Source organism: Phycodurus eques, chromosome 12, assembly GCF_024500275.1.
Source record: "Phycodurus eques isolate BA_2022a chromosome 12, UOR_Pequ_1.1, whole genome shotgun sequence".
In the NCBI taxonomy this organism is placed as follows: domain Eukaryota; kingdom Metazoa; phylum Chordata; class Actinopteri; order Syngnathiformes; family Syngnathidae; genus Phycodurus; species Phycodurus eques.
Window position 1 is genome coordinate 4,241,422 of NC_084536.1, and position 25,064 is coordinate 4,266,485.

The window sequence follows — 25,064 nt, forward strand, 5'->3', positions numbered from 1 at the left end:
ACTTGCCAGCACTTTTCCTTGTTTAAACCCATAATCAAGGCTTCAAACACCAGTTTCTTGGAACACTAACTTAATATCCTAACTTGAAACCAAAACCATCATCCTTAGCTTGAAACCCTACATTCAAATCTGAACCCTGTCTTAAAACCCTTTGAAACACCAACCCTGACTGGAAACTCTACTTTGAAATCCTCACCCAGACTTTAAACCGTAACCCTGGCTTTAAACCGTAACTCTAGTCTTGATACCCGAATTTGAAACAATCCTGGCCGTGGCTCGAAATCCCAACTTGAAACCATACTTGCACTGGCTTCAGACCATACTTCAAAACCATCACTCGTTCTCAAAATGCTAACGTGAAATCCCAACCCACACTTGAACCCCTAAATTGAAACCATAGCTCAGGCCCTTCATTAAAAATCCCAATTTTGGCTTGAAACCTGAACCCTGGCTTGAAACCTGACTTTAAAATCCTAACCCTGTCTTGAAACCCTAACCTGAAAATGGGCATTTGTGTGTATTTTGCCCATCTCGTGTAGCTAATCAAAATGAGAAACAGCTGTTGCTATGATGCAGTGCAGTTGTAGAACTCTATATCCACAGTAATAAAATGATTATATAACCTATAAAATATCTGCATTATCTATTTACAGGCCGTCTCTACAGTGCACTCTTGTATTGATCTGGACGGTGGCTCGTGACTGACTAACACAAATTGAAAATTGGCCATGAGATGATTATTCGGCACATTTAGTTCTGGTTACTTACTATTGGAGTCTGAGAATAAATAAAACAAAAGTAATTTTTTTGTAGTTTACAGTTGGAGAAAAAAAAAAAAAAAGAGTCAATGAAATTGGGACAGGCTAGCACTGACACAGTTGTGCTTTATTGCTGTACAGGTAAAGTACAGTACTTATAAAACATAATAAACATGAGATACCACATACAATCTTTTTTCTTTCCACAAACACGTGAATGTGTCTTAAGATGTGCTGTAAATTATGTACAAATAAAAATTACGGTAAAAAAAAAAAAATCAAAACAGTGACACAGAGTGAGACATCCCTGTTTATGTGCTGAAACAATTGGGGGTAAAAAAAAAACAACAACAACAACCTGATGCGCAAAAACAAATTAAACTGGCAACAAAAGGATGGTGTGTGGGGCGTGTGTGTGGGCGGCCAAATGAATGACGAAGCATGAGATGGCGAGGTGATTCACAGTGCGATGGGAAGCGGTCGGTCATGTATGTCTAATCTTTTTAGCATGTTTTAACAGCTGGGACTTTATCTGCTTGACGTGTGGTCATACAAATACTGTATTAATCAGAAACATAATGATAATGATGCCTGTGTAACCATAGTAACACCCATAACTGACCCAATTGTTGCTCGTGGTGACGCTAGGCGCCGCTTTTCCTTCCACTGAGGAGTGCGTACGGTTTGTGGAGGCACCAGTTAATGTAGCGCTACACACGGCGAAGTGCGTATAGTTGTCTGTTTGCGCTTGCCCTCCGATTGGCTGTGAATTGTCAACCTTTTGCGTCCAGCTTCCTCGGGACAGGATAAGCAGGTACAAAAAAAAAAATGGATAGATGGGTTATTGTTGTGGAATGATGTAGTGGTGCACGCAGCTGAGTGTGTAAATGTCTTTCTCCACTTGCCCTGCGATCGACTGGCAACCAATCCGGGGAATTGTCCACATTTTGTCTCTAATTTCTTTCCCTGAACAACATAAGGAGTAGAAAATACACTACCTATAACTCCAGTTTGGTAATTGTTTTTTCTGTGTTTGTGTGTGATTATTTCTCAAAACGACTCTTCCTTCAAAATTGCCATTTTTTTTTTTGGAACCCTTCAATTGATGCACAAACTGCAGCGGTATTCGGATTGAGACACGCTGCTGTCGACAGAGAATTGTCCCGTTTGCTGCGACGACAAGAAAGGAATGGCGGCAACATCCGTGTAGCGTCACCTTCTCACCCTTACTTTTATGTTACGATGCGGGTTGGCTATATTTTAGCATAACAATATTTGAACAGAATCTTGAACGGCCCAGCGTATTTGACATTACATGTTCAAACAAATAAAATCACCAAATTTGTAGAAAGCTGTGACGAATTGGGAGTGATTTATACCGCAAAAAGAACAAAAAGAAGTTTGTGGGTTGGATTTGAATTAGGGAGTGTTATGACGTCATTGGCCTTCAAATGCATCCGGGCTTCGATTTCACACTCAAAACAGCTGCCATCATATCTGTGCAAAAAGTGGCTTTCTTTTTCCAGAGATCTTGCATCAGAGCAGTTACAGTGAACCTGGCATTAAGCTGCCGTTGCCTATGCAGAAAGTCTGGCACTCACCATCTACACACGTGTGGTTTTGACACCCGACCCATATAGGAGCCCAGAAAACAGGCGGATAAATCCCAGCTTGTAAAAGTGGTTAAACACGGCACAGGACTTGGACTCCAAAAATGGATCTCAAAGGGGTTAAATTACTCAACTCAAAACACCATGGGATGTACATACAGTATTTGGCATCGCTCCGTATTTTACCACCAGTCACTACCTCATCGGGGGAGCGCATCCTCAAGATTAAACTTGCATACAAGGAACGGCAAGGTTCCGGGAATAAACACTCCTCCAGTCAGCCCAAGATGCCGCTCAGCTAACGTTGTAGCCTCTTCTGATGAATCCTTATGGAAGATTAGTGCGTCGCCAGCCCCAGAATTAAGCTGGAATCGATTGGTAAGGCAGAATCAATCAAACACATTGAGGGTGATCAGGAGGAATGAGAAATCAATCGGAGCTATTGATAACGTTGCGGATCTAATGATTCCGACCCATCTTCAAAGATCAGGCGATTGTTTGAGCCCATCACGGTAAACAGAGTGCAATTAAGTGCCCATATAAGTGATGCAAATGCGCCTATTATTGGAACAAAATGGCGGTCCGGGACAAAGGAGGGATGAAACATTATTAAATAGAATATACACCATTTTGTAGCCATTGACATTCGTACAAGCAAGGTATTCACATTTTTTAAAACAAACCTCTCAGTCATTGCATCGAACCCGTGACATTCTTTCATTTCAGTCAGCACCGGTTCATCACTGTGCTTCGACACCAGTCGCTATTTACACAGCAGTTACTGTGGAAACAAGCGGACAGCTCCTCGGAGCCAGTAGGACGTAGGGAGGGGGTCAAACACCAAAGGGCGACAGGGTGGCTGGAATCGGGTCTGTCAGTTGGGGTCAAGCGCTACGGAGGGGAACGGGTACAGATTGTGTACAAACACGGAGGTCATCTGCTTCTTTTCCAGCCTCACATATTTCAAGAAACAGTACATGAAATCATTACTGAGATGAGGGTTGGGGGTGCGGTTCGAGGACTGTCGCAGTCGTGACGCTTTGGCACTGACAGCTTAAGTAATGACATATTGCATTTTTAGCTGCTTTTTTGTCAGATCGCCTTTGCACCACAAAGTTAAGTGCAGTAGAATGCATTCGTTTTCCGCCTCAAAGGCTGGCGGCGAAGAGAAATGCACCTTGGATTTTTACTGAGATCGGCCTGTTTGCGTTGGGGTCTTGCAAGACTACCTAGAGAGAAGTTTTCGGTACCTCGGGTGCGTTGAAAGGCGTCGGCTGACTTGTAAACTTGAAAAGCTCATTGAGTATGATCAGCAGCACCATGTTTGAGGATGGAGCTGGCGGAAACCCAACCTTGGACTTTGTCCTCTTAACACCTGCCATGCCGCCGCCTTAAAATAGATATGACTGTACATGTTGTCCCTGGGAATCTTGATGCTGTCTGCTTTCCACGCATTTTCTTTAGAGTCGCAAAGTGCTTCGTAAACGGCAGGGTCGGTCGGGGGCGTGCGTCCTTCGCTCGACTCGATCGGGTGTTCTCGAATCACGGGTCACGGCGAAGTCTTCCTGCCGGACCGGAGCAGCGTGGGCGGCGACTGAGGCGGCGGACGGTGTTTCCAGCCGCCCCGTCCCTCACACTGCGCCTGCCGCCATCGCAGCAGCTCCCGCAGCGTGGTGCCCGCATCCCCGTTGGAAAAACGCAGCCTCTGGAACGCCTGGGTTTGCACAGAGGACGAGAGTGTGTCACATTCCGACCGGCCGGATGAATACAGTGGAACCTCTCGAATCGAACGGCCTGCAATCTGACCACAAATTTTGGGAAAATCGTAAAACCAAAAAAATCAAGCAGGGTTTCCCCAAACGTAAGGTTCGGGACCTATACTGTATATATATATATGATATATATGTGTATGTATGTAGTTGGGTCTTAGCCAAAAAACCCTAGGAAATACTGACCTAAACGGTTGATGGTAAAAATGTCCTTGGCTTTTTATTTGGCTTTTACCACAGACCGCAAAGAACAAAATTGTGATGGCCTGGCTAATCGGTCAAATCTGGCTATGCCAATAATAAAAATAAAAAATAATAAAATCCTGAACAAAGGTTTGTGGGATTTGGAATTAAACCTACAATTGCAGATTGCAGATGCCAGGTGAAAATGTTACCGAAATTGAAAAAGCATTTTTTTTTTTTTTTTTTTTTTTTTTTTTAAATCATCCTGACAGTTTAACTCTGGAATGGATTCTTTCAATTTCCATTATCTCCTATGAGAAAATCATTTCAAAACGTCGCATCCGTGAACAGATTTTGCCTGAATTTTAGAGGTACCACTGTGATTACTTTCTGGCCAACGAGGAGCTGAAATGATGAAATGATGATTTGGAGGTTGGGACCAAAGTGCAGCGTGGATGACAAGCAGATGGAGTTTCTACGCAAGGAGACAAAATCAAATAAATGGAGCAAAAAGATTGAGCACGTGTCATACTCTAATCAGGCAGCCATTAGAGACCGATGCCTACAGTATGGGAAAATTAGGACATGGCTATCACTTGTATTGGAAAGAAGATGGAGATGAAGCCACCGTTGGCGTGCCGCCATCTCTGCCGAGTTGGTCGATGCCAGCGTGAAGCGGGCGTGGAAATTCCTCGCTCTGATTGACAGCTCTGGTAGCGCCTCATTTACATCTACTGGATGTATCACCTCAAAGGGGATCATATGTATTTCAGTCGGGGTCGTTCAGCGGCGACTATCTCTAGTGTCCCTCCACAATGCGTACGCGCGCACACACACACACACGGAGCACATCCATCATCTGCGACTGCATACGCAGGTAAATCAATCAGAGACGGGAATTCCAATCTGCTTCAGTCAGTAATTCCAGAAACAGGACTGAGCATGGCTGATCCATACCAGAAAAGGACACGGCGGTTATATTTTATTGATGACATTACAACCAGTGAGTCATTAGCCTACCTTAACGTAATTGACTCAAAACGTCCGTGAAAATTTGGTTTACCTGCACAATCTAATATAGGAGCTGGGTCTGAAGTTTGGCCTTGAAACAGATCAATTGTATAATTCTGATTTTCCTCCTTTGGTCGCAGTGGTGTGGAATTGCATTGCATCAAACAGGGATTTCTAATGTTTTGGTTACCCTCTTCAGCTACATCAGAGGGGCAAAATCATACAAACAGCTAATAGTTAGAAAAAAAAAAAAAAACTACAACGAAAATACAGTACAATATAATAATAGTAGTCAAAGATTAATAAACGTGTTTTGTTTTTAAAAACTAAATAGTAAAGAAATAGAATTATTATGATTATTATTATTGTTATGTAGATTGAAAAGAATATTCACTAACAATTCTTTATTTAACTGAACATGAATTTTCATTTAACTAAACATGCATTTTTGGGGGGAGTGTGGGAGGAAGCTTGAGTACAACACATAAAAAATAAAGTAATGCATTTCACATTTTAGTTTGTTATTGCAATACAGTGAAATCGCAATATTTTCCCTCTCAGTTAGCATATGATATATACATACATAAGCACAGTCCCAGTCAAAACTTTAGAGAGACACATGAGCAAGTGTGTCCAAACTTTTGACAGGTGCTGTAGGTTCAGCAGGGATTATTGCTCTACCTAAAGCACTGTACACGAGAGCCAGGGAGAGAGAGCGTTTGATAAAGCCGGCATGCCTCAAAAGTTCGTGTCCCAGTTTAACCCGAAAAGTCGAGGGCAGACTGTGCTCAGCGCGGTCAAATTCTTCCACTCCACATTAGGAAAACGAGGACTTTGCGACTTTCGGCAACAGAGGGATTCTCCTGTTTAAACAAGAGGAGGGCTCTCAAACACAGCTGCCGTGAAGGCCATCATAGGGTAATGATAAAGGCCACATCTTCAAACGTATTCCATTAGACGAGTGTCTTTTCGATAAGCGCCACTTCATCTCCAAACACGCAAAAACAACAGGGCTTTCCACTACGACTGTCCTCCCCTCACTTTGAGGACATCGGTTAACTTTTTCTTCGGGAGGAAGCGCGAACAAATTTGAATGACACATCAACATATCTTTCATAAATATCTACACATGCTGTACAAAAAAAAACGGCAACTAAAAGCATAACCCAAAAGCTGAACACAAATGCCTGATTTAAAAAAAGGTAAAGGTAAAAAAAAAAAAAAAGGTACGAATGTGGGATGTGGACAAGCAGAAGTCTCACTTGTTCTGGAATCAGACGTTGACTATAAGAAGGGATCTGTGTCCAGAAGAGTTTTCATGGAAAAAAAGCTGAGATGATTATTCCTATGTGAACGAAAGAATCCCCCCCCCCCCCGCCCCCCCAAAGAAAAACAAAAAACTTGGATGATTGATGAGTTTTGGTTAAAGACTCCCACAAAACAATGATTTAACCAGCACTTTCGTGATCTCACAATGGATTTGATGGAAGCATCGTTACACAATGCAATTCCGGATAGACTCACCACATCCCTTCCAGTAAGCCCCCAATCCCTGCCCTTCCCCCCCCCAAACACCCTCGTCCGTTAGAGGGCGGCCCCAGCTCCAAATGGAGAAAAATTGAGATGACCCCTCTGGAAGATAAAGGGTAAAATGATAGTTTTGTGGTCATTGAATAAACATACAGTATGAGGAAATATTGGCAACATGATCATAGATCTGGAATGTGCTCATCAAGGGCTTTAATAGGACGTGTGACTCGATGTGATTTGTTGCATATTGATTTTTGACTTTGTTACTGGTGAACTTTGAACTTGGGCGCTCCCCCAGGCGGGCGAGGTTAATTACTACTAAAAACTAAGCATCTGGGAGGCTGTCTTTCTACTATATGGTCACCGAGTTTGAAGGCAATCTGAGAAAAAAAAAAAGGTGGAAAACTGTTTCTGGTGTGAAAGACAATGTCGTCCACTTTTTTTTTTTTTTGCAATTGACAACAACGCACAGAGTATTTGTTTTGTTGTGTGGTGTGAATCATACGAGTGTAAACAAGCCCTCTCGCTTCATATTTCAATAATTGAGACTCGATCATATAGGTTTTTATCACACTGGCAGGTCCCGGGTTTCAAGTGGTTCTTTCAGCCAATATGTTTTCTGCTCGGTTGTCAGCATGCTATCAACCTCACGCAACGAGGCCGCGTGCGCGCGAGGCTTTAAACTCAATCCTGCAACCGAACACCTGAGTCCGGAGGCAGCAAAAGCTTGCGCGTCACGAGTGGCACATGTTGCCCCAGGGAGGCCACTTTCCTGGCTCCTCAAAATGTAAACAAAAACAAAACCAGTTGGAAAAAATGAATCGCGCTCATGCTTGTTGGGTGTAAATGTGCATGTCGGTGTGAAAATAAAGCATAACGTGGTGGGACTGGCTTACGTATTAGTTTATCAGTTCCCAAAACAGTACCGCTCGCACATGGGCACTCAGGAGTTAACTGCTGACCCCATTTCAACTCGGTTGCTAACAAAATCTGCAGCTCCTAATAGAGGTACAAAACTCAAGCGTGCCGCTATAATAATAATCTTATTATTATTATTATTTTTTTTTGCAAGAATACTCTATGTTGTATTTGCCACCACTCGTCACGGTATACCGTTTGATACTGCACTCGTGTAATAAGAATTAAACTATTCAATTATTATTCCTCCATCTCAGGGGGGGCGCCACGTTTGGCAATATTGCCCTCTGCTGTTGGCAGCCTAAAAAAAGTGTACAATCACACCATCTCTTGTAAATGGTGTTAAATTATATCAGTTTAATCATCTGGTATAAGGATAACTGCCCTTTTATTACAAACGCGTACTGGAAGTGTTTATGTGTGTGTTTGTTTACCTGCGTATGGTGGCTATCCATGTGCCTGTGCAGAGAGGATGTGGACATGTTTGACTTAACGTGACTCTGGTCCTCCAGTGAACCTGAAGGAACAATTAAATGAAGCGTTTAAAAAAAAAAATTGGACAAGTTATTATTAACAGCTAAATTAATAATACATTTGATTTATTTACATTATACACAACATCTTTGGGATGTATCAACTTGGGCAAGTTTACGATGGAAGGAAGCAGTTGTTTGAAACGCGACAAAGTCCACCAACCATTGGAGATCTGGTTGCCGTTCTCAATAGGGGCGTGGCTTGATGAGTGAACAGAATGATTGTTGGCGTTCTTGTCTTGAAGCTGCAGTGAAGGCGAGGACGGGGCGGAGCCACACTCTTCCCGGCCAGGTAAATTGATATTGGAGTTAAAACCTGGGAAGAACAGAGTCGCACGTAAAGATCTGGATTCGCGTTTCTAGCGCTAAGCAGATTTGCGGTTTGTTAGGTAACAAGATTTTGCAAAAAACAGGAGAGGCTCATCCAGTCCTAGCCTTGGTTCATTCCATGTCAAAATAGTATCGTGGTATGATGGCAAAAATCATGTTGCATTGAACAAGCAGCCCGTTTTTACTTCTTGGTTAAGCAGGCAAATGTAATCCGAGAAGAGAATGAGTAAGATAAGTATAATACCGGAGCCTCCAGAGTGAAAGAAAAACAAGAGGGTCGGGTGACATTAGCAAGTGTGTTTATTTGTCATTTCTGGTTGTGTTACAACGGTGCTGTGATGGCGAGTCTGCTCGGCAACAGCGGTTTACGTCACCCGAATGGTATCGAACCTTGGCAGGACACAGGTACTAGAAATAGCATCTTGTAGTTCCAGTGGAAAGGGGGGAGTTAGTGTTGGGTTGCAAAAAAGGATCAAGGGTTCTTTAATAATTTCCCTCTAACTTCCAAAAGAACGAATGCATGCTACTAGGCAGCGTGGTGGGCCGTTCACAGCTCCAAGTTTCGGGATTCAAATTTTGGCTCCATTATGCCTGTGGGTAAATTTAGGATGTTGTGCCCTTGTCTGCCCAATTCTTTATGTTTGTGTGTTCCGTCAATGTGCTTCACAGTATTCCGTATTCCTTCAGCTGTGAGAAGGTGACTCCATATATGTCCTCTGGGCTCACATGCTTTCACGCTGAATGAGTAATTGTCCGCAACTTCATATGTGCAGACCAGTTATGAGTGTGAAGTCCTCAACTGCCACCTCGGACTGGCACAGCTTCCCTGCCATCCATCCATCTATCTATCTATCTATCCATCCTAGGCTTGGTTGCAACACACCTAAATATAAACGCACCGCCCTCCACTCGGCTCCCGGTGGACATCTACGTGTTAGTGGGCGACGCAGGTAGAGATAGCGAGGCGGTCGTGTACGTGAGAAGAGATGAGTCACGTCAGCTCCGCAACGACACGACCATGACGAAGAGGCGGTGTTGTGTTCAATTCATGGCATCCGGAACGCCGCAGCTGAGGTGAGGGGGGCGGAGACGAGGGCAGTCTTATGACAGTGATTTCCTGCAGCTTGCCAAGACCACCTGCCCTCTCCCACTGGCATTCCGGTAGTTTGCTCATTCCCCGAGGATGGGGGGAGGCAGCTGCTCCTCACAGAGATGTCTGCGATAGCGACTGTAACCTCTGGCCCCGCCCCCAGCGTCAGGTATCACACTGAGCAGCTTAACGGCCGAGAGGGAACGGAAGTGGAGCATCCCGTTAAGCCCGTTGGCATCCCGCCGCTCTCAGATCTAAGTGGGCCGCTTTGCTTGGTCCACTCAAAATAACAGCAAGGTTGTGATCCCCGTCACCCGCCCCCTGAAGTGCCAGCTTCCCCTGTCACAAAACCAGTTTCCATCACGCCAGCACTGTGCCTGCCTGCGTAGGAGCGCGTGCTCACCCGTGAAAAAAGCCAGGAACGTCACGTCAGGCGAATTAGTCAGCGTGAGCACTCCCATTCCGCCTCTTATAAGGCCTTCAGCCTCTTGCCCCCTGAACTTGTTATGGCAACGTGACACCGGCGATCCTCGGGTAAGCAAATACAGCAGTCCTCTGACGGCAAGGGCGTCGCGCACTTTCAGCTGAATGCAATTTCTAGAATCTCTTAGATAACTGCCGAGGGTCTCCCGGTGCGCCGCTTTTGGCCCGTCACATTGGCTTCTGTAGAACATGAGTGAGCTGTTAAATATTTGATAGGCATCCTCATCATTCCCCTGCTCATGTATTATTAAGCCCCCCACAAATAATACTCCTCCAGGAAACAGCCACTCAGATGAAAACAACATGAGAGGACAGTTTCTCCCTTGGCTGGAGTGTTCTCTAAAGCCGTCTGAATTAAGTTTCAGTTTTAACACAAGAACCAGCGTTACGACCAATCTCCGACCCTTTTGATTTGTTTTGAAAGTCAACAACACGTTTAAAGACACGCGACCGACGTCTCCAGGATTAATGTGGAATAGGAACGACCTGAACAAAAATGGTGAACACAAGTTGTGTGTCTTACTTGATCAGTGCTTTGTATTGAGGACTTTAAATGTTAGTCTTGACTTTCCGTCGAAGGCAGTTTACTAGTATGAATTAGAATTGAAAACAAAACACTTTTAAAATTGTATAGTCGGTTCATTGGTGTTGTTCATAACCTCGAAATGTTCTGTGTTGGTACAGTAGAAAACCGAGGACTCGAACTACGGACACTAAGATAAAACAGGCACCAACGTCCCTGAGGTCCATCGTTGTTGTTTTTACCGTTAAGAGTTTACGCAAGTATACACTAAATATGTCACTTTGCGATGCAAATTGTATCGCTTTCAGTAACTTGCACTTTGAGACCAAATGCTGGTGTTTACAGACTGTAATATGCCGTGTCTTATGCGACAACAACATTTCAACATAAATCATTGTTGTTTTTTTACATTTTTGTCCATTTTCATTTAAAAACACTGCAGTGAAAATGGCTCCTTGGGCTTCAGTAATTACAGTCCTATTCTCCTCAAAGTTTTTAGACTTTTTATTGGACTGATTGCCCAATCAAATTAGCTTGCACTATAAACCCTGCTTTTGTTCACGAGTAGTGTTTCAGTAATAGCCTGTCTATGCCACTTTACATAAACATGACTTCCCAAGAACACTCCTGTCAAGCGTGCGTGTTTCCCGGGGGGGAATAAAAGCACTAAGTGCAGCGGTGATAAGACTAAACGTGATGACCCGCCGCGCATGGCACCGCAAGCTCAACTGGGCACGGACATAGTCACAAATCACTCAAATAATACGCTGCACATGCACTGCAGCGGAGGCAGGATGAAACGTGCCACAGCTGGCAGCATAGCCAACAAGGTCAGCGACGGCTGTTACTCATTATCCGTGCTCGTCGCACGGAGGCAAATCTTTTATTCCCCCCCTAGATAGGTAGAGGTCACATTTTAGGGGGGCCCGACGAATCCGGGAGGAACACATTATGACAATGATTATATTTGGAGAAATATGTCCTGTCCCACTTTAGCGTAAAGGTCAACCTTTGCGTCAGCATGCACGTTTTAAATTACAACTTGCATTACATAACGCCGCTCGGCGAAATAAGCCCGTCGGCTCATTAGCTATCATGTTAGGATACACCTGCAGTCGCCAAAAGACGCTGCGGCTGCAGATGGGAACAAATGGACTCGCTCAAATGTGCCAAAGAGGGTGGTTTCCGAGAACACCTCTCAATATAAAAAGCTTCATTAAAGCTAACAGTTGATTTGATGGGATTTCCTCACTTGTATGACAGTTAAGAATTTTAGAGGTCCGAAATACGACTCTCTAAAACTCTTATCAGGAGTGCCCCCACAAATTTCAACAATCAACACGAAATTGAGTAGACCCTATTCTATTCTATTCTAAGAGGATCCACCAAAAGAGTATCCAAATGCTCGCAATTGAACAGGAAGTACAGTATGCCATTTTGGTTTGAAGCAACCATTTTGAGTGAATTCCAGGGCTCGTATTTTGACGACTAGCAGAGAATTTGCCTATATTGGATGCAGGTATCCTGGACAAATGGTGACACGCCATCTAATGTGGGCGAAGAATGGCATCAAAGTTTTCTGAACATTTCGAGGGTTCGCCATGTCAAATGGAGAAAAGCTTGCAGCTTTTTATTAATATTTGGGAATGGGAATACATTGGGATGTTAGCAATTCCGCTGTATCTTAAAAATGTGTGTGTTGGAGTGACAAACCTCCGTCTCGCATCTTGCGCCCCGTTGAGGACTTCCTCAGCAGACTGCGTCCGGTGCTGAACAAGGTGTTGAGCTCCTCCAGGGGACTGGTGAGGGGTCTTCCATTGGCCGGGTTGAACAACAGGGGCGAGGAGGAGCAGGAGTGAGCTCTTCGAGGTTCCGGGCGGGACATCTTTCCTGGGGAGTAAGGGGGCGGCTTCCCCAGTGGCTCCACACTTGGTCTTTGTGACGTCAGAGCCTTGGAGGAGTCTGACTGCGTCCCGGTGACCGAAGCGGTTCGCGTCAGCGCAAGTAAGCTGGCCTCAGGTGGGAAGGGGAAGTGGGAAGGTGGTCTATATGGAGGAGGCGGGACACTCGTGGTAGAAAGAGGAAGCGGCGGCGTTAGAGGAGGGGTACCCTTCTTCTCCGGCATGAGGACGGTGAGGCTCGGGGAGGAGTCGGCCCTCTGGCGCACATATTGAGGCGACAGCGGGCTGTCTGGACCGGCCGAGTAGTTGAGATTGCTTTCAAACACCGGCAGCTTCTTGACCTCTAGAGGAGTGAGGGGGGACTCGTCTGAAGCGGGGGAGCAGGTGACGGGGGACGGCGGGAACACCAGGAGAGGTGGTCGATGAGGAAGCAAGTTGGGAAAGGGGGCCGGAATGTCGCAGCTGCCATCTTTTCCTTGCTGAGCCCTGCTACCGCCACCGATTGCCGCGTTGTGTGGTTGAGCGATGTCCAACGCTGCCGTCACCCCCGACGTCAGCCGCTTACTCTCCTCAGTCTGAGGGCGACACATGCTGGATGTCACCAGGCCCAAGCTGGGAGCCTCCAGCTTGGTTGGTTTGGTAGTGGCGGCGGGCGGAAGTGCGGTGTCATCAGGAGGGAAGAAGGACATCTCCTCGTAGACAGCCTCTGACTCCGCCTCCTCGGAGCTGTCGGGTTGTTCCTGGAGGCTCCGAGCACGGGACTGACAGCCCAGCATCTCGATGTAGATGTCCTCTTCGTCCCGGCCCTGGTAGAGACTCAGCGCTAAGCCCGGCGGAGCGTCCAGCGACGCCGCTTTCTGCATCACGGCGCCGGCGCGTGTCAGCAACGCCATCTTGACATCCGCGGGGCGCAGCTGGTGTAGGAGGGGCGCTACGGCGTTGATCTCCTCGTAGGAGCCCGTGAGCTTGGTGTTGGGACTGCGCTTGGGCTTGGGCGGGGGCACCTTCCTCATGGTTGTGTAGTCATCGCTGTGGGGACGGGGCTTTGACCCTGAGGAAACGTTGAGAAAGTTCAAATTACGGTCACTAGCACTGTGAGTAACCATGCGTGTATCATTCCTTCGTTATAGTTTCAATTGGCAATACTACTACTATTATACTATTCATTTTTAGTACCTGTCCACGACCCATCCAAAATGGCTCTGCGACCCACTTTTAGGTCCCACCCCACCAGTTGACAATCACTGGTTTAGAGGAACTAAAGACAACAAAAAATACTCACTGCTGTTTGTCTGTCCAATCACATCATTCATTTCAATTCATCCATGTCCACAAGTGGATTAGTCGACTTGGGCTGTTATTTTCATACCGATATTAATGTCCTTAATATTTTTTTCAGTACATTATAGCGGTCATGTGCAAAAGGTCGGTTTCACATAAAAGGTATAGTTTAGCAGACGAGCACAGAAACAAATAAAAACAAAGGATCTAAAATAATACACCTTACCATTGCTCCGAATGTAGTTGTAGTAATTAGTGGGAGCCCTGCACATGTTTTTCTCTTCCACGAGCTGGCCAGTCTCATCATGTGTTTCATAGCATAGCGTGTTGTAAGACGGAACAGGCTCCAACAAATGAAGCATTTCACTGATTCTATTTCACTTGTGCTTTGAATGTACTTGAGGACAGACTCGCATCATGTTTTGCAAGTGAGCGTGCTACGGGTCTTACTTTTGCTAAAATATTTCCACATGCTTGTGTCGTGATGTTGGTTGGTACGTGTTGTGACATGAATGAAGTTCTTTTTAAAATCACACAACTGTTGCCTGTGCAGTACTGGACATAATATTTTGGCAACAAAAATGGAGCTTCACTTGGCGCTGCAGCCCTCCTTCCTCGCTGCCAGTCCCGCTCGTATGAATATTTTAAGACAAGGGGAGATCGAAATAGCCAAAGCTAGCGAGGCTAACTGCTATTCTCAGCCACAACCAGTTTATTTTCGTAGTCTCGGGCCCGCACAGATGTATGAAGACTGTCGACTTGTTGGCCGGACATTACGCTGGTCCGCAAAGCGTTCTAGTCTGGCGATGGCAGCAGAAGGGCGAGTTGTAAGTCCTCTGTAAATTGCCGGATTGAAAGACAAGATGGCCAAAACACGTGATTAGCGAGTAGTCGACTTCAAGCTTTAAACGTTGATGCGGAGTAGTAAAGTCGACACGTAGACTAATTGGATCAACCGCTACAGTAAGGAGCAAATAGAGCGAGCATATTTAACGCATGTAGCCAATTACAATAATGCTTCAAAAACGCGTGTCCTTGATATAATATGGCAGATGGCTCATCTGACGGATCGTGGGCGTGATCTTGACTGATTGTGGCTGCTAACAGCTAGCTACCGTATCTTTGCTAATGCTTGTTACTAAACTTTTGGCTCAATCAATTAAATATTAAAATCAAACTGGCCTATATTTTAATTTTGGATTTATGAGCTAAGACTAAATTTGACAAATTACAAAAAAATAAATAAATAAATATATTTTGGTCTTAGATTGAAAACAAAAAAAGTCATTTTTTCATGCCAGTTCAAAATGCAACGAAGGAATGATACACAGAGCAGCAACCATCTGTCATGTCTTCTAAAAACAAGTGCATGTACCTGCAGGGTCTGTCGGGGACAGCTGGGATTTGGGGGGACTCCCAGCTGGCGAAGCATAACCTTCCAGAGTGGGGCTCTCTTTGACCGCCATCACCAAGCCGGCACTAACCACCTCGTACGACGCACTCAGGCGAGTGTTGGGGTCCCTCTTCGGTTTTGGGGGTGGTTGCTTACGAGGCGAGGAAGATGCACAACCGCCGCTATTGTCCACGCTGCCGAGAGTGGCTTGCTGCAGCGCTGGCTTGACGGCCGGGCCGGTGGCCCAGTGGGACGCGTTCTCCGTGGCCAGGGGGACGGGCACCGAGCTGGATCGAAAGTGGCGAATGACTCGACTTGCCCCGTCCACAGCACCGTCGTGGACTTTTCCGACTTTTTCCATAACCCTACATGTTAAGCGAACAGTTAGCTCACGATACATTTAAGGTTGTAGATGAATTGAATCTAACCATTCATCCATGCACATAACCACTCTCTAAAGCTGTACTGTACATTCAATTGTTTGGCATTCTATGTATAAACTTGTTAAATATGACGAACGAGGCGGCCCCAAATTTTATTTGACCATTCTTGTTGCAACTTTGTGTCATGTTCCTGAAGCTTCAATGCTAAAGCCTTTTATTTGAGCTCAGCATTATGTCACGCCACAAATATGAGCTAAGAAGGCCAATTGGAGGATAAAGAGACAAGAGATTATGCTTTAGATCTACGCTCGCTGCAGTAATTTGATCATAACCAGTTTGATATTTCTTACGTTAATCTCGGTGAGCCATCTGTCCGTCCTATGATTGCATGCGGGGTGGGGGGTTCTGGTGGGTATATGAGAGGCTATGTACCTAAGTGATGAGGGAAAGACTTTTAAATACCTGCGTTCAAATTAAGGGGTTTTGTTTAATTTGAGCGTGCCGCCTCAATAAAATCCTTCCCTTGTTAGCCCATTTTACCCGCTCTTCCAAGAATGTGTGTCTGTGTGAGTGTGTGTGTGTGTGTGCGCGCGCCAGACAGCAGATGTTACATACACAAGGACACTTTAAGGTCACTGGGATCTTGTTCAACAATAAATTAGTATCCAAAACATTGTACAAATGTCGTTGATACGGTTCTTTTATCAGACCTCATGAGATTGTGCAAGTGTACCTAAAGTTGTGGCTTTTGAGGGGAAGTGTATATTTGTAAGTGGAACCTAAATTAGCCTTCAGAGAAGCCTTTAGAGCTTGGATTGTTTAGTTTTAATTTTAATTTTTATTTTATTTTTTTAACAAAAACTGTCATTATTTTGAAACAGGGGCTTTTTTCCCCACACTTGTCAAGTAAGCAACCAGGTATTCATTTTTAATAAATAATGTATATAAAAATGACTAGTTGGCAAGTCACAATGGATGGATGGATGGATGAAACGATGAGTTCGCAAACTCACTTTTTAACCGATTGCTCCTCCTCCTTGCCGACCGGATCGGGCCTCTCCCCGAGCGGCGGGCTGCCGCCGAGGGCGGCGGCCAGGATGAGGCCGTTGTTGCCGTGGCGGCGCAGGCGGTCGCTCTCGCGCGCGATGTCCGACGCGTTCTGGATGACCAGCCGGTCGTAGGCGCGGAGCCCCATGTCCTCCGCCCCCTGCAGGAAGCGCTGCACGCAGCCGTCGTCCCTGTTCCGCGGCGGCAGCCGGCGCCGGACGCGCCGTCGGACCAGCCAGCCGCGTACCACTGAAAGGAAGAATTATACGAGTTGTTCGCGGCAAAGATGGAAATTTTACGTATATTGGGAACTGAACGTTTTGTTTAATGTGAGTTTTGGCTACATGTTCTTAACTCCTGTTTCCGTGCCAACGATGAACTGAGCGGAATAATGCTCGGGTGTAGACCTTGGCTGATGTCGTGCTGTCTTCTTTGGACAGCCAACTAGTCGCACTCCATGTTGACTTCATCAACAATCAATTCCACACAGTTAATGGAACTAATAACTATGTACAGCCCTAATTGACTGAATAAAGATTTTAATAGATAAAAACTGTGCTTTTCTGGTGTTTTCAATCGTGACAACATTGTAGGGTCCGAAAGACATGAAAATGGGCCTCCAAGCCTTTCTATGACAAAACCATTATTGTGTTAAAATTACCTGCTGTGTTTAATAGAAATCTTTAGGTTGCACAAAGTTAAACATATCTGACATTAAAATACATCATTTTATTGGCGCCGCCCTGGCATTGGCTGGCTACCAGTCCAGGATGTTCCATTCCTCTCGCCCCAAAGTCAGCTGAGATAGACTCCAGCTCACCCACGCCTCTAATGAGGAGAAGCGGGAAAGAAAATGGAGGCGTGAAGGGATAGATGCATCTGTGCCGCCACGTTTGGTTAGAAGTGTGCCAAGAATTTGGGGATACCGGACAGTAGGCTGTGAAGGATAATAGCGATTTATCCCACGAAAAGTTGCAATGGTTGCGTTTGAATTGGGTCGTGTTACGACATCGTCGACCTTCGAGTTCAGCCCTGCTACGATGTCCCACTTACGTACATCACTATCCGTCAACAGTGCCCTCATTTACACAAAGATCGTGCAAAATGGCCGCATCAGAGACGTAACAGAAAATTGGCTCCCTGGGGTCCGCCGAAAAGCATGTGGAATTTTATTTGTTTTACACATGAAACAGATTAAAGAAATGAAAGACCGCATGATGAGGCCTAAAAAGACAACTCGAGTCATCAATTGTTGTTTCTTTACCTTTCTGGCAGGTGATGATCTTTTTATGCAGTTGGTAGCAGCGGTCGTTGAGCTGGTCCGCCTGCCAGTACTTGAGAAACACTTTACTGCTGCCCACCTTAAACAAGCAAACAATGCGGTTGACGAACCAGCGACCCTAAACAACAAACACACAGTTGCGCTGTGCAGACAATCTGTGAAACTTGAACCATGGGAGAGCAAGGCTGTATGACAGATGAATGAGTGTTGACACAGCATTCAATTCCTGCATTTAAAAAAGGGGACGGAAGGAGCCATGCTGGTCTTTGGTAGGGGGTGAGTGACATCCTTCTCGCACCGATTTGTAGAAGGGATGACCAACATTGTGGAGGAGTGTGTGCGTGTGCGTGTGTGTGTGTGTGAGTGCGGCTGCAGCTGATGTGACCCCTTGAGGTCAGTCACTCAGACACAACAGCAGTCTGGCAGACAGGACCGAGAGGAGGCAGGGCGGGTGGTTCCGAGGGCTTCTCTGTCGTGTGTGTGTGTGTGTGTGTGTGTGTGAGCGTCTACGAGGGAAGAATGATGATGAGGCGGGACAGCTGGAACGTGTTGACGAAGATTCCAAGGAATCTCTGACAAACGGGGGGTGGCGGGGTAAGGGGATTAAAGTCATTTGGAAAAATCTTTTGTTAGTGACGGGAAGACAGAAAAAGGCGCACACCTGCCATCCCTGCAGTTTGGTCTGCTGCAGCACACGGCGACACTTCTCCTCAGCCGACAATTTCTTCTCGTCGCCCAGCGTCGGCACAACGAGGTCTTTGTATCTTAGGCGCACAAAGACAAATCAAACATCAGAGGAGAGAAGAAAGTGGTCAACATGAAGGAGAGGCTTTAGTTGGAGAGAAACAATAGGGTCAAAGGTCAGGGGTGGGGGGTGGGGGGGGGTCAAAGACAAGCAAAACAGCATCTGTTCCTGTTGGGGTTGCCCAGGGCAACTGTTGCTATGAATGGTCAGCTGAACGAAGACATTGGGCGTGTATTTTTGTTCATTTTATTTGTATTTTGTCTGTGATCGAGACACACGAAGATGTTTCATTACAAACGTGATGGCGGAATAATTGTTAATTTTCAAGGATCTCTTTGGCAAGTCTGCTCCACTCAATGGATTGTGAAGCAACACAAGCAGCTCAACTCAAAGGAATGTAGACCCATAAATCAGTTGGATTTCCAAAGCCCACATTACCAGCGCATCCACTCAGCATCAAGATAAGGACCTGCTGAGTGCTGACCCTCTTCACTCGTTGACCCGTCCGCACCAGCGTGTGTACTTTTGTGTGTTTATCCAGGTAAAAATGGATGTATGTAAGTATGTAACACCCGTTTCGCCGACCGATCTGAAATTGGACATGCCTATCATGACAAGATGCACGAAAAGTCTCCAGGAAATGTGGACAGAATTGAACAGAAAGTCTGCCATTTTGGGACTCGCACTCGGATGAATCCTGCTTGAGAAATTGCCCAGTTGAGCACCAAGCACAAGCAGGTGTCCGAGGCAGATGTGCCACGCTAAAACGCAAAGCGTTCCCCCCCCCCCACTACGCCATGTAGCATGGTTCGGCGGAAAGGCGTCAACGTCTTAGGATCATTTAGAGGACTCGGTATGAAAGTAGGTGCGGGGGCCCGTTCATCGCTGTTATTACTGACTCGAGAGATCGAGATTTTGGTCTAACTTTATTTGAAAAGGAATTAATGCTCATTGAACAAAGTGGCATCTATTTCTTCCATAAGAGAATACATTTGGGTATCAGTATCGGGGTTGCCCAATACAATGAACACTACTACGGTCTTCTCACGCACGGGTCAATTGTAATATGAGCTTCCAACTGGGAAACACTTTGATCCCACTTCTGACACCCACTTTTGAACCAATGGAATGCATTGGGAAACACCTGTTAACTGCCAACGGTGCCTAAGAATGAAGCCTGGTTGGTAACTTCAGTTACAATTTGGAGGACAAGGTCACCCCCGCTGAAGATGTAACAGATTTTTCAGAACACTTTTTAGCGTACGCCTGTGGCAATGGTTCTCGAGGGACGGCCCGGCTTGAAGTCTCCCTTCTAGTTCATCCCAAAGGAGTTTGATTGGGTTCAGTCATGTTCTTCAAATCCAGACTCCTCCAAGTGTGCATTTAAAGGCCTTTGGAACAGAAAAGGGTATTGCCCAATCTATTACCACCGAGTTGGAAGCATACTTGTCCAAATGAAGAAATAAGATGAAGGGGAACGAAAGTCTCTAGCCTAACGCCTAATTGATTAATTGATTGATTAGAAGGAGCGTGTCAAGACTTTTGTGCATATGTCAGCAGCGTTGCATCCAATTTCATAATCATGTTGTTCTGCTTGTTGATGCAGAGATGATGATGTCAGGCACACATCAAATGAGGCAAATATAACAAGCAGATGGCTGCGAACGTGAATCACTCGTGTTGCAAGCGTGGGCGCGCTTGATTTGCGCCTGAACTCTGGCTAACCCTCTTCCTGTATGGAAATACCAGTTCGGCAGACAGCGCCCGCCGTCCCCCCGAGGGCCCATAAAACACAAAAGAACCGTGCAAACCCACGAACCCCTCGATGGGGGATAAGAAAACCATAGACGGTCGATCCACACTCTTACACGACCCGGGGGGCTTCATGATCACGTGATTAGGGTTTAACCTCCAAAAGTGGTTCGAAATTCCTGACGTCAAACTACCGTCACGTGCAGATCTCATGAGCATCTAAATGATTCACATTTGTTTGCTTTTGATGCACTCAAACGTGATGTCTGTTGCTCAATTTTTGTAACCCCTTGGTTTGATAATCTCCCTGCAGCTAGCACTGCAACCAAGCTAAGGGCGCTACACAACGCGTGTTTATCCGACAGCCAGCGGTAACGATGGCCCACTTGTCACTACCCACTCACTGTGTGATGGAGTTGTCTGAAGTGCTCCGTGAAGAAATGCAGACACACAAACGAGGGGCCGGGATTTACACGAGCGACACAAAACGCAGACAGCATTTGACCTCGCGCAACTGTCAGGAAATAAATCTGGCCGCAAAACAGAGAGTAGCATAAAAGGCAAATAAAAGCAATGGTAAAATAGATTTCCTCATAAATCTCCAGTTGCCAGGACACTAATGCAATTCCCCTTAATACAGCCTCGAGGACTTTAGGGAAGTGGCCTGCACGGTTGCAGCGTGTGTGTGTGTGTGTGTGTGTGTGTGTGTGTGTGTTTGCGTTAACAAGAACAGCACAAAACATTAACGACTGACTTATTGCCCTGTTGTATGATTTGGTCAAGGGGCAGGACCTGTTCTTAAATGGGGTACGAATGGAAAAAGAGATTAAATAAGTAGTAGGTCAAAAAAAAAAAAAAAAAAGAGAGAGCCAGTGCCCCTTGGGAGGTGGAGAAGGGAAGAAGAGTTAGGAAGGCCTCTTTGTTTAAGGTTGAGCCCAAGAAGCGGGATATGAATGACACTTGGGGTGGATGCACTAGTTTTTTTCCATCTGACACCAAATATAGCCTCAGAGAAACCCACACAAAAGGTCAGAGTGTTTTTACAAGGAACATAACAAAAACAAAACAAAGCATAATCTCATGATCAGTGATTGGCAATAACCCAGTATTGAATATCACTCACACTACATATAATGACGTGCAATTGCTTTTCCAGTAAAATGGTTGCATCAAAATTCTTCAACTTCTAGTAATCATCATATTTCCAATTTACCCAATGGCAGAAAGTACTCAGCATCTATCATTTGAAAGGCGTATTATCAGGGGAAGGTCTTTACTAGAAGACCCTCTTGGAATTGCTTAATTTCTTCTGCATTGTTATTGTATGGCCAAGTCAATCACAGTTTTTATGACGTTTCTACACTGAAGTTCAACAACTGACCTAATTTTGCTGGTGTGTTCACCCCCCCCCCCCCAAACAAATTGGCTTGGTGACACCCCTCTCTCCCCATAGAATTCAACCCCTCAAGCCAGTTTCCTCAAACTTTGGTAGGCACATCAATCGTGAGTAAGACGTATTAAAAAAAAAAAGTCTCATCAACAAGAAGACGCAGAAAGTCTACCATTTTGGTGTGAAGCGGCCATTTTAGTATCATTTTGGCCTTTTTGTCTGAGGTCCTTAAAAAAAAAATCTGCGAGAAAGTTTGTTCGATTGGCGCCAAATTTGTGTACAGTAGATTGGCGATGCTAAACTGCAGATAACTGGTGAGACCAGTAATAACAATGAAAAAAATGCAATGCAGACAAACAATTCCTTGAAGTCTCAGCGCCCTTTGCACAATGGTCATTGCACCGGACTATTGCAATATTAGTCGTTCGAACTGCTCTAAGTGCTCGAGGACTCTGCATCTTTTTGCACAATTGTTTTTTGTCAATGTCTTTATGTCCCCAAAGTGTTCTGTAAATTGACTGTTTGTTGTACTAGAGCGGCTCCAACTACCGGAGACAAATTCCTTGTGTGTTTTGGACATACTTGGCAAATAAAGATGATTCTAATTCTGATTCTGATTCTTATTTTTAGAATCACCATTTTGACGGCTTTCCCGTCCTCACAAGCTCACCACAAAAAAAACAAATGTCTGTTTGGTTGCAGTCCTGGTTGTAATCCTCCCAAAATTGGCTTGGTTGCCAACCCCAGAATTTTGGGAAACTGACTGCTACCAAAACCGAACCACAGACTGTAACCTAAAAAGACAAACCATTAGTTTTTGCCACGGCAGCAAAGTTTGATGAATCACCATAAAACACAATTATAACGACTCAGCTTCACAACGTCCAAACTGGATGAGACATTCCGCCATTGAGACTCACAGGCCAGATTCAGATCCAGACTCAAAACATGTGCATACAAGCCACCCCCCCCCACAATATAATATATAAAAAGCTACCTTGCCATTGAAAGAAAACATATTTTGCTGTCCATGTAATATTTGAAACATCTAGCTACCTTTCTATTCTCCATTTCTGTCACAATAGAAAGTCTGACATCACTGCAGTAAAAGAAGGACCAGGAGATGTGATGTTTACCGTGTGGGGGAGTGGAAACTTTTTGGTGTGTGCCATGTGATAAGCTTTGTCCTCTTTTATAATGTTGCAGGAATGTCCATGTTAATCCTTTCACCATCTAAACCAGACAGTAAGAGAGGATAAAAGACAGTGACAGAGGAACAGAGAACACACCAAAAAAAAAAAAAAAAGAGGGGGGGGGGAGAGAGAAGCTTAAAGCCAAAAATCCTCCACTGGTTGTAAGAATGTGAGGAAGAGGGAGAGATGTCGGGTGAAATGCCAAAGAGATGTGCCAGATAATCATCCTCTCTGAGTCCTGGCAAAACGTGGAGAAAAAAAACAACAACTCTTATTTGCCACAGCAAGAAAACGACGCTGAGGCAAAGTGGTGAAAGTAGCAATGCAGTTAAGAAAAAAAGTTGTAGTCATAAAGTCAAATTGAAGTTCTGGGACACGGAGACCTCACAGACGCAACTCGCTGACTGCTTCATGCGCCCGTGTCACGCTGACATGAGAAATGTGATAGTGGCATTCATTAGCTGCAATGGACTCCCATCATCCTCCTCAAGTGAACCTATTCCAGGTCATTATGTGCTTCCAACAACAACAAGGAGGGTTGCACTGACTTCTGGGATGCTGATGCTTATCTGCCTGCCAGAACCTCTGAGAACATATGACATCATCTCAAACTTCTGGTGTCCAGGAGGGACATAATCCTAACGCTAATTAAACAAAACTACCAGGTGCATCCCTAAATACCATTGGAATGATTTAGCTAACATTTCAACCGAAATATTTATGACTTGTTTAATAGAAAGCAACTTAAACAATTTCAATAGAATTTAGCTAAGTTGTTGACGTCCATTGCTTCCACTAACAACATTGCAAAAAAATAAAATAAAAATAAAATAAAATAAATAAATATATATATATATATATATAATATATTTTCCGACCGCTCTCATTACTATTTTTACAAAAAGCGACTAGCAAATTAAATTCCCGCTAGGAAAGCCACAACACGAGCGGGATCATTTTCACATTGGTTTCGAAAAGAGCTAATCACGTAGTCAATTGAACCGAACATTGCTAAAGACATGGCGCCTTGTTCGTTACACGTTGCACATGCAGTGGTTGGGAACATTTGGCCTGACGTATGTGCAACTCCGCATGAGAAAAGAGTGTGAGAGAGCTAGAAATGCTGAATGCATTTGCACATTACAAGTTGTAATCCTGTAAGTTGTAAGAATCCATTTTTTTTCCCTTCATAATTATGATATTTTCCATAGAATACTATGAACTTATGCGGCTTTTATTGTTGTAATCCGACTTTTTCATGTGCAAGGCTCATTTCAAATTAAGGAAGTAGAAAAGTGATTTCCCATGAAAATGTATCAAGGGATGTAGGCAGAGGAAAGAAAAACAATTGTGGTGAGGCGCACTGTTCAAAAGTGATACTTGAGGAAACGCATTTATTTACATGCGGATATGGGAGGCCCCCATATTGCTAGCTACGCCCCTGCTGGTCGCTAGCCAATCACAATGTATTTGAATAACTGATGTCGATTAGAGGAAATAGGGAGAAAAGACAAATCCCTACGTACAACAAGTGTTCAAGAGAACGGTACAGTACAATGGTTTGTGGTAAGTTTATATTGAACGCGTATTGCTCTTTTGAGGCAATCGCAGCACACTGGATGAACGGTCGGCGCTGCCACCCCGCAGTCCCACGAATGTCGTCTTTGTAAGGCGTGGAGGCAACACGCTCACACTGACCTGCTGAGAAAGCCGGGAAAGGACAGGCGCACGGGGTAGCCATAACGGATGGTGCGCACCATGTCGAGCACGCCGAAATGTCGCAGCTGGGCGGACACGCGGGAGCTGTCGAAGGCGTCGGGCCGACCGCTGCCGTTGGGCCGAACGCATTCCACAAAGTGGGCCGTGGAAGCCCGCAGCTTGCTGATCACCTCTGACAGCGAGTTCTGCGTGGAGGAAAGAGTAAACCAAACAAAACAAAAAAGGGGGCCAAGTCAAAAG

At 45.1% G+C, this 25,064-nt stretch overlaps 1 protein-coding gene across 4 annotated transcripts in view; it reads right to left on the reverse strand.

The window, feature by feature from the left end:
- Positions 1–871: 871 nt before the first annotated feature.
- The window catches only part of myo16 (myosin XVI), an 88,388-nt gene continuing 64,195 nt past the window's right edge, over positions 872–25,064 (reverse strand). For 3 of the 4 annotated variants that reach the window (XM_061691375.1, XM_061691373.1, XM_061691376.1), the window contains exons 27-35: positions 24,804–25,009; positions 18,687–18,789; positions 18,008–18,104; positions 16,710–16,992; positions 15,296–15,678; positions 12,452–13,690; positions 8,476–8,628; positions 8,214–8,296; positions 872–4,082 (exon numbers count right to left, since the gene is read on the reverse strand). In XM_061691375.1, coding sequence (XP_061547359.1) covers positions 3,918–4,082; positions 8,214–8,296; positions 8,476–8,628; positions 12,452–13,690; positions 15,296–15,678; positions 16,710–16,992; positions 18,008–18,104; positions 18,687–18,789; positions 24,804–25,009 — 2,712 coding nt within the window. In that variant the 3' untranslated portion in view covers positions 872–3,917. Of the gene's footprint in view, positions 4,083–7,322; positions 8,297–8,475; positions 8,629–12,451; positions 13,691–15,295; positions 15,679–16,709; positions 16,993–18,007; positions 18,105–18,686; positions 18,790–24,803; positions 25,010–25,064 lie in introns of those variants that run through there. The other variant, XM_061691374.1, reaches the window with a different exon arrangement.